This window comes from Pocillopora damicornis, chromosome 1 (genome assembly GCF_964200805.1).
Source record: "Pocillopora damicornis chromosome 1, jaPocDami1.2, whole genome shotgun sequence".
NCBI lineage: Eukaryota > Metazoa > Cnidaria > Anthozoa > Scleractinia > Pocilloporidae > Pocillopora > Pocillopora damicornis.
In genome coordinates, this window is record NC_142670.1 from 34,751,392 (window position 1) to 34,766,469 (window position 15,078).

The 15,078-nt window shown below is 36.9% G+C and overlaps 1 protein-coding gene and 1 pseudogene across 1 annotated transcript; one reads left to right on the forward strand and one right to left on the reverse strand.

The window, feature by feature from the left end:
• Positions 1-15,078, forward strand: part of LOC149053490 (uncharacterized) — a 53,685-nt pseudogene that overhangs the window by 34,006 nt on the left and 4,601 nt on the right.
• Positions 1,512-5,414, reverse strand: LOC149053492 (diacylglycerol kinase theta-like). Its single transcript, XM_089206000.1, has 6 exons — positions 5,369-5,414; positions 4,460-4,491; positions 2,641-2,697; positions 2,355-2,408; positions 1,943-2,041; positions 1,512-1,625 (listed from the first exon to the last, which is right to left on the reverse strand). The coding sequence occupies exons 1-6, from the start codon at positions 5,412-5,414 to the stop codon at positions 1,512-1,514; spliced, it is 402 nt and encodes a 133-aa protein (XP_089062126.1).

A 15,078-nucleotide genomic window follows, 5' to 3' on the forward strand; every position in this document is an offset into this window, starting at 1 on the left:
ATTCAATAATTTGCCAGTGCAGTTCAATTTACTAGGGGACTAGAATTTACATTCCAAAATTTATATTTCTAGTGAAGGACTCAAAGCTGTAACATGTAGAGCTACACAGCCAATTATGACCAAATTTGAAAGAGACCTTCAGCTAAACCTGAGTAAATCGAGCCAGAAACCTGAGTGAAACTAAATTAACTAAACAAACTTAACGTCTGTACAACTCACTAGAAGCAAACCGGAAAATTTTCCCCTCCATTCTACACTCTTCCTCATGCTAAACAGTTAACTTTGCCTCTGGAAGCCTGACACAGTGAGGACGAGCATAAACGTGGGGTAAGCGAGAGAAAAATCCAATTAGGATGAAGGAAAGTGTCATGCCTTCCAAGAACCTCACCGACTATTGCTCGCTCTCTTTTACTCTTCTCTCCTCTTACCGAGGGCCTATCACCAGCTATGCCTTTTGTGACCAAAAAAAAAAAAAGCCACAAGTAGGTTCTCTCTCTCAAACTTAATTCACTCGGAACACATCTACATCAACTGATCATTTTATAAAATGAAACATATGGAGAAAAGGTAAATCAATAGAAGGCGGCCATGCATATTAGCTTGTTAATGAATACTTCTGCAGTTAAACCACTTTTTACATATAATTACAAATACAACATTCATTTGAAATATACTCGAACTTATATTATCTTCAAATTCACCGGTGTCTTCTATAAAAACTCCATTGACGGGACAAGCTAAGCTTTCAACTCCACCTCGAGACTGAGATTTCAACATTTTAGTTCGCACCTTTAATATACGATTGTAGAACACCAGGGTACGCGTATCGTCGACTCTCAAGTGTTTTCATTCCTATCTGAAATTGCGTTAGTTAATCGTATTCTTCCCACTTTTTTCTTAAGCATGAAATCTTTAATAAACTGTGATTCGTCTAGAAATCTCGCGCCACCCTTTTTTCCTACATACGACTATGGAATATCAGGTTACGAGTTTGGTTCGTTAGCGCGTAGCGTCGACTACAACGCCTTTGCGCATTTACGGACGGAACGGGGAAGACAGAATGTGGCTGAGACTAGTCCAGAATCATTTTATACCACTTCGATAAAAAAATCATGGCCGGTGATAGAAATTGACTCGAATAGCACGAATGGTAAGGTATACTGAAGGGGTTCGAATGGTGAGGACTGAGCCGCTCTCCTTGTTTCAGCCTGTATGACGAGCACGTGATGTTCGTGTGATTTCTCAACCAGCATGCATTTCGTGCTGGTAGAGTTTCACAATTGGTTCAATTTAACGCACTATAAAGATGGAATTTTAGTATGCACTGTTTACAATACAGCGTAAACCCAAAGCGATACATATGACAATAAGTTCCTTTACAATTTCGAATTACATTTTCTCGGCTAAAGCAATACTTAACTAGATGTATTACCAAGTTAAGTATAAATCAGAGCTGGAGAAAATATCCAGTATGGTTTCTAATTAAGCTGCCATAAGCCCGGGGTAAGTGTTTAATCGTCATAAAAAATAGTTCTTGTTGCGCTGAGGCCTGCAGGAGGGCGAGACGAGCTTGTGGGTCTTCTTTTGTTTTTTACTTTAACCTTTCTCTTTGATAGCATCAGCGCCTAAAGAAAAAAATAAGTGAACTTACGATGAAATTTCGAGAAGTGTTCGATGGCCGTTTGGGTTCTAGTAATATTTGATTAATTCTTCAAAGAATTCTGAGCCAAAGTCGTCCGGTTATAGACGTTTTATTGAATTCTTGGATGTAAATGTTGACAAAAAAAAAAGTTTCTCAGGTTAAAAGATAAAACGAAATTGATTTTTCGGGATGTTCTAGGTACATTTTTAACACTGAGATATGAAAGTCCAATCACAAGCCTTTCATTTTCCCCAAAACAGTAATCTTTTACAGCGTCGTTACACAGTTTTCTGTAAATACCTGTGTTAGTATGGGCCGTACAATCACATTACCAGGAGGCTGCATCCAAGGTTCACCATCTATTTGTCCGGGCATCTCTGATTTTAATTTGATGTTGATCTGTAATGAAGTAATAATAATTGTCATCAATTAAAAAAAAAGCATTGAAGCGGATGGATGATGAGAGTAATTTCTACGGAAACTGTGGTTCTGCGTCGTTGTGGTGGGGGGGGGGGGGGAGGGAAGGGGTGGTATTACATGATAGTTCTTTTTATTAACTGATTTTATAAAGTAAATATGCAGAAAAAATGACGCTACGCCACTGGTGGGAACATAGTAACGTGAAAAACAGAAATTACAAGAGAATAGTACGAGGATAATCAACTTATGGCTTCATTATGTTATTTACTGTATTACAACCAGATATCCATACCTGGGCTCCCTGTGCGAGCCGAATACCAGTCCTGATTCCACTTTGAATTTGACCCTTTTAATAAAGAATTCGTCCCAATTAAGAACTAATGCACCATTTTTATTGCTAAATAAAAACGTTTCCTATGCAAATACTTAGGAAAAAAGGAAAAGACAGCATACAAAAATTGTGGCAGTTAAAAAAATACGTGGATCAGATTAGAGAGAACAGTATGGTGAATATGCCTGCTGATGCAAGGGTCGAACGGGTAAAGATGGTGGTGATTCTGATTCACTAGTTGCATTACTCCCTGAAGTCCAACCACCTCGACAAGACCGTCACAGTGACAAGCTGAGGCATGACCCTGCAAAAAGATTCAAGCAATTTAAATTGTGTGTGGAAAAGGGATCCGGGATTGCACTTATTTCGTTTAAATTCGCTTTGCGATTGGTCCAGATAACTCATGATAAAGCCACTATCTGAACCAATCATGGGCAAAATTAAAACCAAAAGTGGTTTGGTCATTCGCAACTTCCCGCGCTAATGGCAGTTTGCGCCATTCTTCTCTTCGTACTTATTGGCTTCTTGAACTTTCGTCGGATCTGATCGGCCGTTGTGATAACTTCATGGTTGGCTTCTTCTTAGCAGATGCGCTGAATCTTAGAGTCTTTTCCAGACCTCACCTTCTAAGGACAACATGTCATGGTTATTTTATCAGCTGTTTGGTGCTAAGAATATGAGCAGATATCACTACTAAATTCATGAGGTACTACATACATCTTTGTTTGGTCCCCATGCATCTGTGCCTGCTCCCCAACTGGCCAAAAAACAAATTTAAAAACAATTTAAAAGGGCAAGATTTATAAAAAAAGACTTTATAATTAACGAAGTGATAATCAGTTGCAATCAAAGTGATCTCATAGAACTACCCTTCAAAAAAATTCCGACTTCGATCAGATTCGAACCCGGGCCTCCCAGATAATAGTTGGGGACTGCTACCAATTGAGCTATGAAGCCACATGATGTGAGGGAGACAAATTTTGAAAGGTTATTCGTTCCTAGCCTGTAAAGGAATCAGGTCATAATTATATGAAAAAGATAATGCTGACCTACACGAATCATACTTTCACCGGGGATAAAAACCTTGCAGCTTAAAACTACTTGTTGAAGCAGATGTTCTGCGATTTTCTGGCAATTAAATTGAACATCTAACTATTACAAAATTAATTCAAATTAATTTGATTGACCTCAACCTCCAGCTTTTACTTACCTGCCGATGTTAAGAACTACATTCCTTCTAGTGTTCGTAAGTCGAGTTTTTTGCCATCAATCTGCAGCGAAAAGGAAGTCACAACAGAGGATGCTGAGTAAACAAGATACTGGTGTCTGGAAAGTTAAAGAGGAGGAGGCAAACAATCACCGCGAAACGCCAAAACAAAATGCTCAGGTGTGTTTGGGGCATGAAATAAAAAATTGTGCAACTGATATACATGCAATCTTAAGTGTTGAATACAACTGAAAGACGATGATGATTTGGACCGACACTCAATGCTAAGAAAGTTAAGTTTGAAAAACGAGACTGACTCCCCTATTGATGGGCTATTTAAGCTTTCCGCAACGTGAAGTGACTTCAAAATTTGCTATTCCACCTGATTATGATGGTTGTCCATTACAGCTTACACTCCTCCCCCTCTCCCTCTCCCTCCCCCTTCGCGGGTTTTTGTCAGGTTACCCTAGCCGTTCGCTCGCTCCTAGGCGGCGAGAGGCTCTCTGAGAAGACAGTGTTCATCCCATGAGGGCATCAACACGAGCTGGCCCAGGCAAGAACATAAACCTTTCGACCCGTAGTACGGTCCATTTTCCATGTTAGCCATCCCTTTAGGTACATGACCCATTCTGATAAAGGGTTTCAATAACCTTTTTCCATAAGCAGCTGTCGATGGTAAAATAGGCGGCTGCGCCCGAAAAGGGGCAGTATGGTGAAACTTAAACATGAGCCCACCCTCAGGATAAACAGAAGGCAGTGAGAGGTCTTCAATACCATCGTTCTATAGATTAATTAATCACCTCTATTTCGACCTCTTGAGTAAATGTCCGCGAGTAGCCTTTGACTATTCTCTTTATACCTGCTCTAATGTATACTCCTTTGTTGTGAAGCCTGAAACAAAAAGAAACAAAACACTAACAATAAATTGCAAAACACAAAGTCGGTTTTTTCATTTTTTAAATCTCTTTGTTTGTCCTCGATACATATTACTTAAAATAAGAAATTTTCACGGAGTTGCAAAAAAGTTGTGACATTTCAACCAAGTTGAAAGTTTTTCAAAACATTTAGAACTTAGCTTTTTTTGTTTGTCTTTAATTCTGAGCACGTGCAATATGTAGACCCTGTGTTGCACTCCAGAACTTATTTTGGCATGAGTCATTGACCAATCACGAACGAGATATCTGTTGGGCATATGGTAATAACCAAAAAGGGAAATTTTTCTTTTAAATTTCTTGTAATAACACAGAAAGGGAATGGTCAAGAAGCCTTTCCTTTTCGCTCAATTAGCAATATTTCTCCACAACCCCATACTTCACTATGTAAATAGTTTATGGATTAAAAAAACAACGGCAGAAACAATATATTGCCTCTGGGACTATGACTTTAAATTGTTTCATTACAATAATAGTATGGGGTTATACAGAAATATTTCTGCTACTCATGATATTAATATCATTCTACGTTACTAAATAAACAGTAAATCCAAACATTTCTTATTTTTGCTTTATTTAAGCATAGCCAACTCTGTACTTATTTTTACCACAGAGCTCATGTCCATTAAGAGGAAGTCGCTGTTCGATCCAAAGTTACTGCTGAAAATAGGATTTTGGCCGTTCGTGGCTGGAATGATCTTGTACTATCTGTATAGAAAGGTATCTAAGAAATCTGGCAGGCCTGAAACAAAGTCGAGCAAGGAGAACAAAAAGAAATAATAAAACTGGAAACTGTTTAATTTATGAGATTATTCGTAAATGGTGTCACAATATACCTCTTACCCGGCTTAAGTTGGCTGTGACACGATTTTTTCCCCTCATTTTTGTAACTTTCCATTCGCAACGCTTGAAGTTCGTTGACCACCTCTGGAGCAATCAGCCCAGAAACCAGAACTCAGTTAGTGTCTGAGTAAGGTGACAATTTAGGTACAATGCCTGGAGCGCGGGCAAACGCCAGTGTCCAAGTCGCGATTGGCTTTTAATTTAGATCTGATTGGTTGACAGGATGGTGCGAGTTTTCTAGACCAATCACAGAACAAAGAGAAGCAAACCCAAAGAGAACTTGGCTTGTTTTTCGACTCTTCACACTTACTTTAGACACCGAAAAATTGCTCTAAATCGATAATTTCTAAGAACCAGTCAAATAATTTATCGTAAAGTATTATCCGCCTCTATTGACGATTATTCAATGGTAACGCTACTCACTAAATGACAAGGAAAGTCACGGTTAGTAGGTTCAAATGGTTATGTTAGAGTTGTAAGAATTTCTTCGTTTGTACGACGTAATGGCGCTTATACATCCTATCTCTATTCCAATGGATAACTGAAGTTAAATGAGATAACTTAAACAAGAAACGAGGCGGTTTAATTCGGCTTTCGCTCACTGAATTCTTTTGGTTTCTGATGTGGAATCCTGTATTGAAAAAACTTTCATAGACTTACCCAAAGTTTAGCTTTAGAAGAAGAAGGAGTAAAAATATAGATAAGTAATTTACCTGATGAAGATGGACCCTACTAGAAGTGAACTACGAGCAAGGTTTTAAACACGCTGTCCCGCCGGAAAAAAACGGATATTTATATATAACACAGCTCATCACCCGACAGATATCACCCGCTGCGAGCGTGAGAGTGTATGTGCGTGTGTGGAAGATGGGGGTGGGGGTGGGGGGAGAAGGGGGATTCCCCGCTCCTAGAACCAATCAAATCACAAAATTGTAAAATTACGCCCGCTCACGAGCTGAGAAAAAAAGAGAAACTAATGGTAAGCTATTAACCGTCTAAGGGAAGGTCCGTATGGTGGAAACTTGAAAATGCTGCCCTCTAGCGGAGATTTATACTGTAAGGACCTCCCAGTCGGTAAATAATATACTTATCTTTCCACTGACATGTCATTTTCAATCCGAGGACATAATACTGCGGAAATAAGTTTTCCTTTTCGAGAAGTTGATAAAAGAAGAAAATGAAAATGCCTTTGAGATGAGATCCGTAGTTTTGGATTCCCGGTTAAAAAAAGTAAGTCAGTGTTCATGAAAAAAAAATATTTAGCGTAAAGAAGATTTGGCATAATTTGGATTTGAAAGTCAAATACTGTTATGACTGAAATAATAAAAGCGTTGGTTGCCGATGAATAGTCGCGTTAGTCATATAATTTAGTCAGTTTATTCAGTTCATTGCAACATTATATAAATTAGTTATTAAAACTGCTCAAAGAGAAAAGGGAGAAGAAAAAAAAAACAAATATACCTTATTTCAGTTCTCTTTTGAGGTAGACGTGATGGAAATTTTTGTCTATCTAAAACTCTCAATTTATTAAAAACAACAATAAAAACAGCTGTAAAAGCCTATACCTCTGTGTGAATTAATTATCTTCTGCTTATGCGGATAAACGCGATCAGATTCTTACAGAGTAAAGGGAAATCAGCATTCAGGTACTAAACATAAGAGTTTCGTTTCTTTCTGTTCTTATTTCATAATAGTTTAATTCATCTCTCTCGCTCACTATACGGTACAAAAGTTAGATTTGAAAGTAGAGAGAATTTTTTTGTTCATAGGAAATAAGCTTCCTAGATATTGACACATGGCGATCCTTTCGATGACATTATTTTTGCTCTGTTTTTACCACTGTATTTATCCTAAAATATTCTAGCCTCTGAAGTTCTGTAATTCGATCATTTTAGTTCGTTTTCTCTATTTTTGGGATTTTATGTTATAGTTAGGTGAATTTTCCGCTTTTTTTGAGAAACAAAGGACACGAAAAAAGTTAAACATTTTAATCGACTGATTGATCGACATAGAAAAGAGTCTAAATTCTTCGAAAAACACAAATAGTAGTATTATCCTCGAAATAATAAACAAGAGTGTATGTTTTGTAATGGTATTTTACAATAGAGATGCGAATTTTACTGAAAGGGAAACATATTCCTTGTAAAACGTTAATTTGAAAGTCAAATGGCACCTGAGAAAAAAAAAAAAAACGAAGAAGTCAGTTAGTGAACGATAAACAGTTATATTTACAGAGTAACGGACATAAAAAAAAAAGTTTGCAACTCTTCGATTTTGTGGAGTCTTTCTATAAGCCTTGTTCAAAAATCTATGTCCTGATGAGAAATTGAAAAATTGCTGAATCAATTAGTCTTTTAGGTGATATAGAAAGCGCGCAACGCATACAGATCTTTTTTTCTGTCAGTTCTTTTATGATGTGTTGTCAGTTACACAATTATGCAGTAGAGTGATATAAGCGTAATTTCTCCTTCTATCTTCAATATATGATGATATTAAGCAGATTTACTTTGAGAAGAACAAGACCGGTTAAACCACAAAATCGCAAACCTAACATGCGGCTCTTCTTCATCTAAAGATTAAAAAACACTTTTAAATAGTTTCTCGCCACGTTCGCACCATAAACTATGCAAAATATGGCTAGAATATTTATATAGACATTGAAACATCTCTTGTTTAAAGGGAAGTAGCCATTTTCTTTCCAAAAAGAACGAATAGTGAAGGTTTTCCAATTTAAGATAAATTTCAAACAATGAATAACCTAGTTATTTTATTACGAGCTCTTTTTATCTAAAGGTGGCGAGCCTTCCTTTTTTTATTGCGAGATAACTACATGTACACAGTCAGTACAGATGTCGATCCTGTTGATGAATATGCTACGTGCTTTGTCACAATATAGTTTCTAATATGTCTAGAATATTTTTCCACTACAAAATCAACTCGATTCCTTTCAGTTTTTAACCATAGTATGTGTGAGTTATGCTCTAGATGTGCATTTTACGCCCTGTCAAAACCAGTACACAAAAAAATGAGTAAAACTTGAATCAATTCATGATAACACTTCATTCAATTCATCGAAATCTCATTTCCCGCTACCAACATCGTTATATTGTCAAGAAAATTAGTGTTGAGAATTTTGGAAAACGATCAACTCGATCAAATGAAAAATTCAAATGACATCAGAGCACCAACAAAAAGCATGCAGCTTGTAAAATTATCAGCTGAGTGATGGATAAAAGGATAACTATTCCCGGCGCGAGGATTTCAATTTATTTCCTCTAAAACTGTATATGTGTCATCAATATCTTCGCCGAAGAGGTTGGAGAACACCACAAGGGAAAAGAGAAGCACTTTCTTTGTAGGAAGGAAAATCCAAAAAATTTGTACATTCTTTCTTCCTTACATTAAAAATGCATGAACATAATATTTACTTTGCGCAACGGTCGGGATTTTGTTCAGCTTTTCCAAAGGAATAAAAATCACCTTTATATTTCTTGTTTAGAGGATGAAAAGCGCCAAATATAGTATGGAATATTTTTATCGGTCGCCATGAATTAGCAATAAGTTTATCAATGATTCATCTCGTAACTGAATTCTAACTGCGCTCAGTGATCGCATTAGAATTCCTATTTCTTATTTTATTGGTTTGTTAAGTAGTCTGTAAGTGAGAATTGAGAGATTGATCCATTTCGGGTGCATGTTGATGGACTGGGTAATTTAAAACTGATAATATGAACTTATCGACGTACTTTGAATGGCCTCTTTTCCAAGATATTTTGGCTGAGGAAGGAAAAGAAGAATAATTATCCGCTCTACAAAATTTCGTACGCGTATTTAAGGTCATTTTTTAAAAAAAAGACAAGAATCGTGATAAGGAATCAAAGTGGAACTAGCTTTTACTACCTTTTACTATTCCTCACATTTAGGATTAGTAGGGGCTTTGGAATCGATAGCGAACTACCAAGATTTTTTAGGATTAAAACTTTTAATATTCTTCACATTACTATTATTACTTTTTTTTCTAATTATCTTCTTATTCAAAGTTCAAGAAGTAAACGTAAACGAAGCGTGTATCCGTTAGTTGTTCTTAGATTTTTATTTGACATTTTCATGTATTTTTCGATTTTTAAGGATTTTATCATTATTTTGTAAATATTTTTAGTAATTACAGTGAATAAAGGAGTATCATTACTACCTGTCTATGATCAAAATAAAAGGGAAACAGCAACGCGTTAAAACAAGACAAAAACTTATATTCACAAAGCTGCTCTTTCAATTATTTTTTCTTTTTATTTCGTGTTCCAATTTTTTAATTCTTAGTCCAACAAAAGATTGTACAACCGATTTATTAATCTTTCATGTTGGCTTTTGCTGACCATAGACAGGGACTTTTTTCTCCTTCACCATAAAATATTGAAAGCTTAAAAAAAGAACGGCAAATATCTGTTGGCTTGATGTAAGCTTACAGTGAATAGGGAAAAATTACGCATATGAACTTTACTTCTAGAGCACACAACATTGTGATGGTATCTTCAATAGCCAAGTGGAGTTTCATCCTTGTTTTCTGTAAGCGCCTTAGCTGTTTAAAACCATTATATAAGAAATTTAAGCTTTTTGTTTTTTTTCTAATTATGAGGGAGGGGAGGTTCCATGGGTGGGGCTGGCGCCAATGGGAAGGGAATAGAGGTAATGAGTGGGATATTCGTCGAAGGAGGGTATTGAAGAGTTGGAGGATGAACAAAGATGGCATCTGCTGAAAAGATGAGCAAGAGATCGTTATCTCTTGAATATAAGTGTATCAAGCAACTTTGTAGTATAAAAACTATGCATAAGAAATGGAGCGCATTCTTTGTTACAAATTGTCCAAGACGTCAAGATAGTCCCATCTAAGTTCAAATAGGGATCTCCTGCATATTTTGCTGGTGCATTAATTTTTATGAGATTTCAATCTCTTTCAAGTTCAATAAAATTAACTCAAATTACAATTCAATAAAATGATACCAATGAAATGTATTTGAAAACCAGTGATAAACCAACTTTTCTCTATCTTCGATACACTTTTTTTCACAAGGAAACTAGATTTACAGTCTTCATTCTAAATCGCTGACACGTTTGCCATTTGGAATCCTGCTCCCAGCTGGAGCAGAGGTCGATTTGTGGGTACTACTTCACTCTCTCCTGTGCGGAGTATAAAATAAAGTAAAGTATATTTTTATCTAGGATTTGTTTAATGGTCTAAAATCTAATAAATGGAGTAATTGTGCTTGCAAGACAGAGCTCAGTTTTTTTGGAAACCACTCTCTTTTTTCTTGGTCTTAATGTACCATTTATAATTTCTTCATAATAACTATCAATTTTTTTTTTGCAACCAGACAAATTGACTAGTTACAGTTATTGCAGGTTTGTTTGAGTACGATACGCAAGCACGTGCACAAGATTGGAAACGAGTCCAGGAGTTTGACGGGAAAAAATTTCTCTCAGTTTCACGGGGAAATTATGTGGAACTAAACTTTACAATACGCAGCGAGCATCCAGGATTATGTATATGGGGATTTAATCTTGAAATTCGTGATGGCAGTAATCAGTCAACCAATCTTCTTGGTGAATTCTGTGGAGATTACGGAACTGGAGTAGTGCGATCCAGTGGACGATACATGTGGTTGAAATTTATCGGGACAGATCTCTATAACTTCGACGTACTCTATACCGCCAGATCCATCAATGAGACAGGCATGATGTTTCTTTCAATAAATCAATGTATACATACACACACATATATATATATATATATATATATATATATATATATATATATATGTATGTATGTATGTATGTATGTATGTATTTACTAATTGTAAATTCCAGAAGCAACTAAATTTTTCGTTAATAGAGTAAGAGAGATGGTAAGTTTTGAGCTCGCTAAAGAAGCAGAAAAAGACGTTTTTCGTCTGGTCTCGAGCGTAGGACAAAGAAAAAATTCTGAGTCCCCTTGAGGAATCAAACCTCAGGCCCTAAGATTCCGCGCTTCGATGTTCTACCACTGAGCCACAGAGACTCTACGGTGAGCGAGGTGTATTATGAAGTTCATATGGCACGCTTCCTGCATACTTCTAGGATGAACAACAACGTTGATAGCGTCATCTTTGTGGCTCAAATTGTAGATCAAATTGCATTGAGCAATTGTTACTTCGCTTACACGTTTTATTCTGTAGAAGTGATAACTACCAAGTTAATGATACGGTAGACCTTCGCGGTCTATTACTGTCAAGTTTACCTAAAAAACAGGATTCGCGGTAACTACTTAACAGTAACCCGTGACAGACCTGAAGTTCAATTTTGCTGAACGGCAATTTTGATTTCAATTTTTTTCTTTTTTTTCAACTTAAAAAGCGGCCTAAGCACGCCGCGGCAAAAATGAATGGTTGCTGAACGAGTGCCAGCAGCAAAAATTGCCAAAATTATAAGGCTTGATCTATTTTAGTGAGATCATTTCGCCATTCCGCAAAGAATTTCTTTACTTATTTTGCTGAAAACAAGGCTTCTTTTTTACTTTCATCTATGGACCCTTTTCCTTTTTATCTTTCTCCATTCACATGCTAGTTTTAAACGCAGACAGATAACAGAGATTTTCGCCCGCATTTCAATATCTCACAAAAATGTTCTTGGAAATTATAATGAAATCAATAATGCTTAGTTTGACATGAAAAAAAAAAAAAAAACATAACAAAATAAAAAGTTGGCACTCGAAGGTCTACCATATCCTTAAACCCACAGCCAGACAGGCGGAGACAGAGAAACGGGAGGAATACAAATAGAATCCGTATGTTACTTTGGCCTGAACACTGAATTGTGTCAGAATTAGAATATTTTTTGATATGCATGCATCATAATAATCTAACAATTACTTTCTGTTTTTCTTTGAAATCTTATATAGTCAATCCTACGTTAGATGAAGCTCCAAAGACGCAGTATGTATTTTTGAACAGAACCTCTAACCTGTGGTGCCCAGTGAAAGGTGCGCCAGCTCCGTACATTGTGTGGAGAAAAGATGGTGTCGCTGTTCAAAATAGTACCAGCATAACATTTCGGCTTAAAGTAACTTCAGAAAACAACGTGAATTACAGTTGCGAGGTAAGAAAAGATGGAGAGGTATTAAAAAGAGACATCAGCCTCAGAATTGAAGGTGAGGTATTATTGTTTTGTTGAAGTATATCAGTACTTTGCATAATTGGATTATCTAAACCTGTACCTTTTCATTTGCTCAAAATTCTATACACCCCAAAAAACGTTTAAGCTACTTTAGTGGTTGGATCTTACTTAACCTTTCAAAAGTAATCTTTCTATATCCCTTTAATGTAACTTCTATGTTGTTTTTAGGTTTGAATGTTAATTATTGGTATGACAGTTATCTGGTGAAGGGGAAGGCGGATATGATGAGAACCAAAGGAAATTCACATTTCTACGCTTAGACTTGTTTCTATTCCAAGTAAAGTTACTATGCCACAGATTTGTCGATTTTGGCGCCTGCATACAGTGTACCTGAAGTTCGTGTTTTCAATCCAGTTTTCATCTTTGATTCATGATCAGTTAATTTACATCGTAACTCTGAAGTGTTCATGTAATCTTGGTAATTGTGATTTTACAGTAATGTTCTATCAAAATGAAATATTCTTCGTTGCCAAAACAACTGACTTAACTCTTTGAAATTTGAAGCCTTTGTAGACGAATTTTAACGGCCAATCATTTCTTGCCTCATTTTAGAGTGCCCAGGCCCTTGCGAATGTGCCGTCTTCCACCAAACTATTGTTAGTGTGAATTGTGGTGGAAAAAGCTTTAATTCAATTGCATGGAAATTTCCGCTTGCTATGTCAAAATTGTGAGTGTAATTAAACAGTTATAAACACCAAGAAAAGGTTGACCCAGAGGACTGCTTCTCCACCAAAAGCCCTATTCTTAGAGGAATTCCTCTCATGCTATCTTGGACCTTATTCTCAAAGGAATTACTTTCATGCTATGGCAAGACTCAAATCGATTAGGATAACCCCAGGACAACGTAAAATGTACCATATCAGGTAGTAGTAAATTGTGAGATCGGATGGGATTAAAATGGGATTAAATCACCTACAGAGCTTGATATGTACTTACAGTGCAGACGATTTGCGTCCCCTCATGCAATTGCTAACACTGCTCTTAACATTGCAAAGTTCACCGACCAACTGGTGGGAGTGTTTGACTCCAGATTGACAGGTCCGGATTTAAGCCCTGGCCAGATCAATGTTTTGTGTTTTGGCGAAAGACATTCTCTCTAACCAGAGATCAAAAATAGATACAGTGAAAATAAGAAACTACGAAAACTACAGATGAAGTTCCCTGCGATGGGCTATCGTTCCACTCAAATAGAGTATCATCACTTTCAATATCCCTACTCTTCAGAAAGTGGCAAAATATCAGGCGGTGATGGATCATTAGGCTGAAGAGAGTAACATATGATTCAAGATACGATATTAGTCATTTATTAGTTGTTTTCTTTATAAATTTCCTTATAGTTTTGACAATGAAGAGATTAGACGTTCAGGTGTCATTCTTATCGTAACGGTTGTACTCAGCATGTACTTTACACGTTCTAACGTTATCTTGATAGGCACTTAAGCAACAACAAGCTGAGGGAATTGCCCCAAGGAATCTTCAGTAATTATACCCAGCTGGAGTGGCTGTAAGCCAAGACTATTTGTTATTTGTATCAGACACGTTTGTAATGATTCTTGATAGGAATTTGAGTAACAGTGAACTAAAGGACTCCTCACCGAGTAATCTGCGGTTGTAATGTTGAGTCTTTCTAGCTCCCAAAAATCATGACCAGCTTCGCCCAACCTTTACATGAACACCTGATGTGTACCTGAACTCATTACTTCAGTCACAGTGTCAGTGACACGGACTGACGTGTGATCTTGTGGCCTGATCGTCTGGATGGGGGTAGTCCTGCGAAGGATTGTTGTCGACTGACAATGTTTCTTTACTCGACCCTTAGGATAACCTCCGCCGGACTTATCGAAACGTTGGAATTGGTTCCGAACATAATCCTTCAAAGCACCACTTTCACCCGAACAATAATAATTACCCAATAAATTCTTTTTAATTTGGGGAGCCTCCCCGCTAGAGGTTGCGAAATCCCCCCCCCAGCCCTGGTTTTTTAGTGTTAATGGGTATTTAACCAATGCACCCTCCCCCACCTTCAGGCTCTGGGTTTACATAGAGCTCCCAAATCTAAGAATTAAGGCGCAGTCTCAAAAAATAAAGAAAAAATACTTAACGTGAAAATGGAACGAGCTCACTTACAGTTCTGGTTAAGCACAAAATAAGCTATATTCACAGCTGATAGAAAAGAAATGATTACATAGACTTGTTTGAGCCCCTCTATCAAAGCTCACACGAAAGTATAGCATTACCGGATGCACCATTTGATTTAATGTAATTATCGAATACATGGTAATGAACACCACCCTCTATCAATTCTTGGCAGGGATATTAGGAACAACCAGTTGAAGGAATTACCATCAGGCATATTCAGTAACAATACCAAGCTGTCCGCCCTGTAAGTTGGGACCCCTTCTTCTTTTTGTAAAGAATACCTAAGATCTATCTCGCACAGGGCAAGATAGATATCATATCAAAGCATGCAAGGAAATACAGCATTACTGGATACACC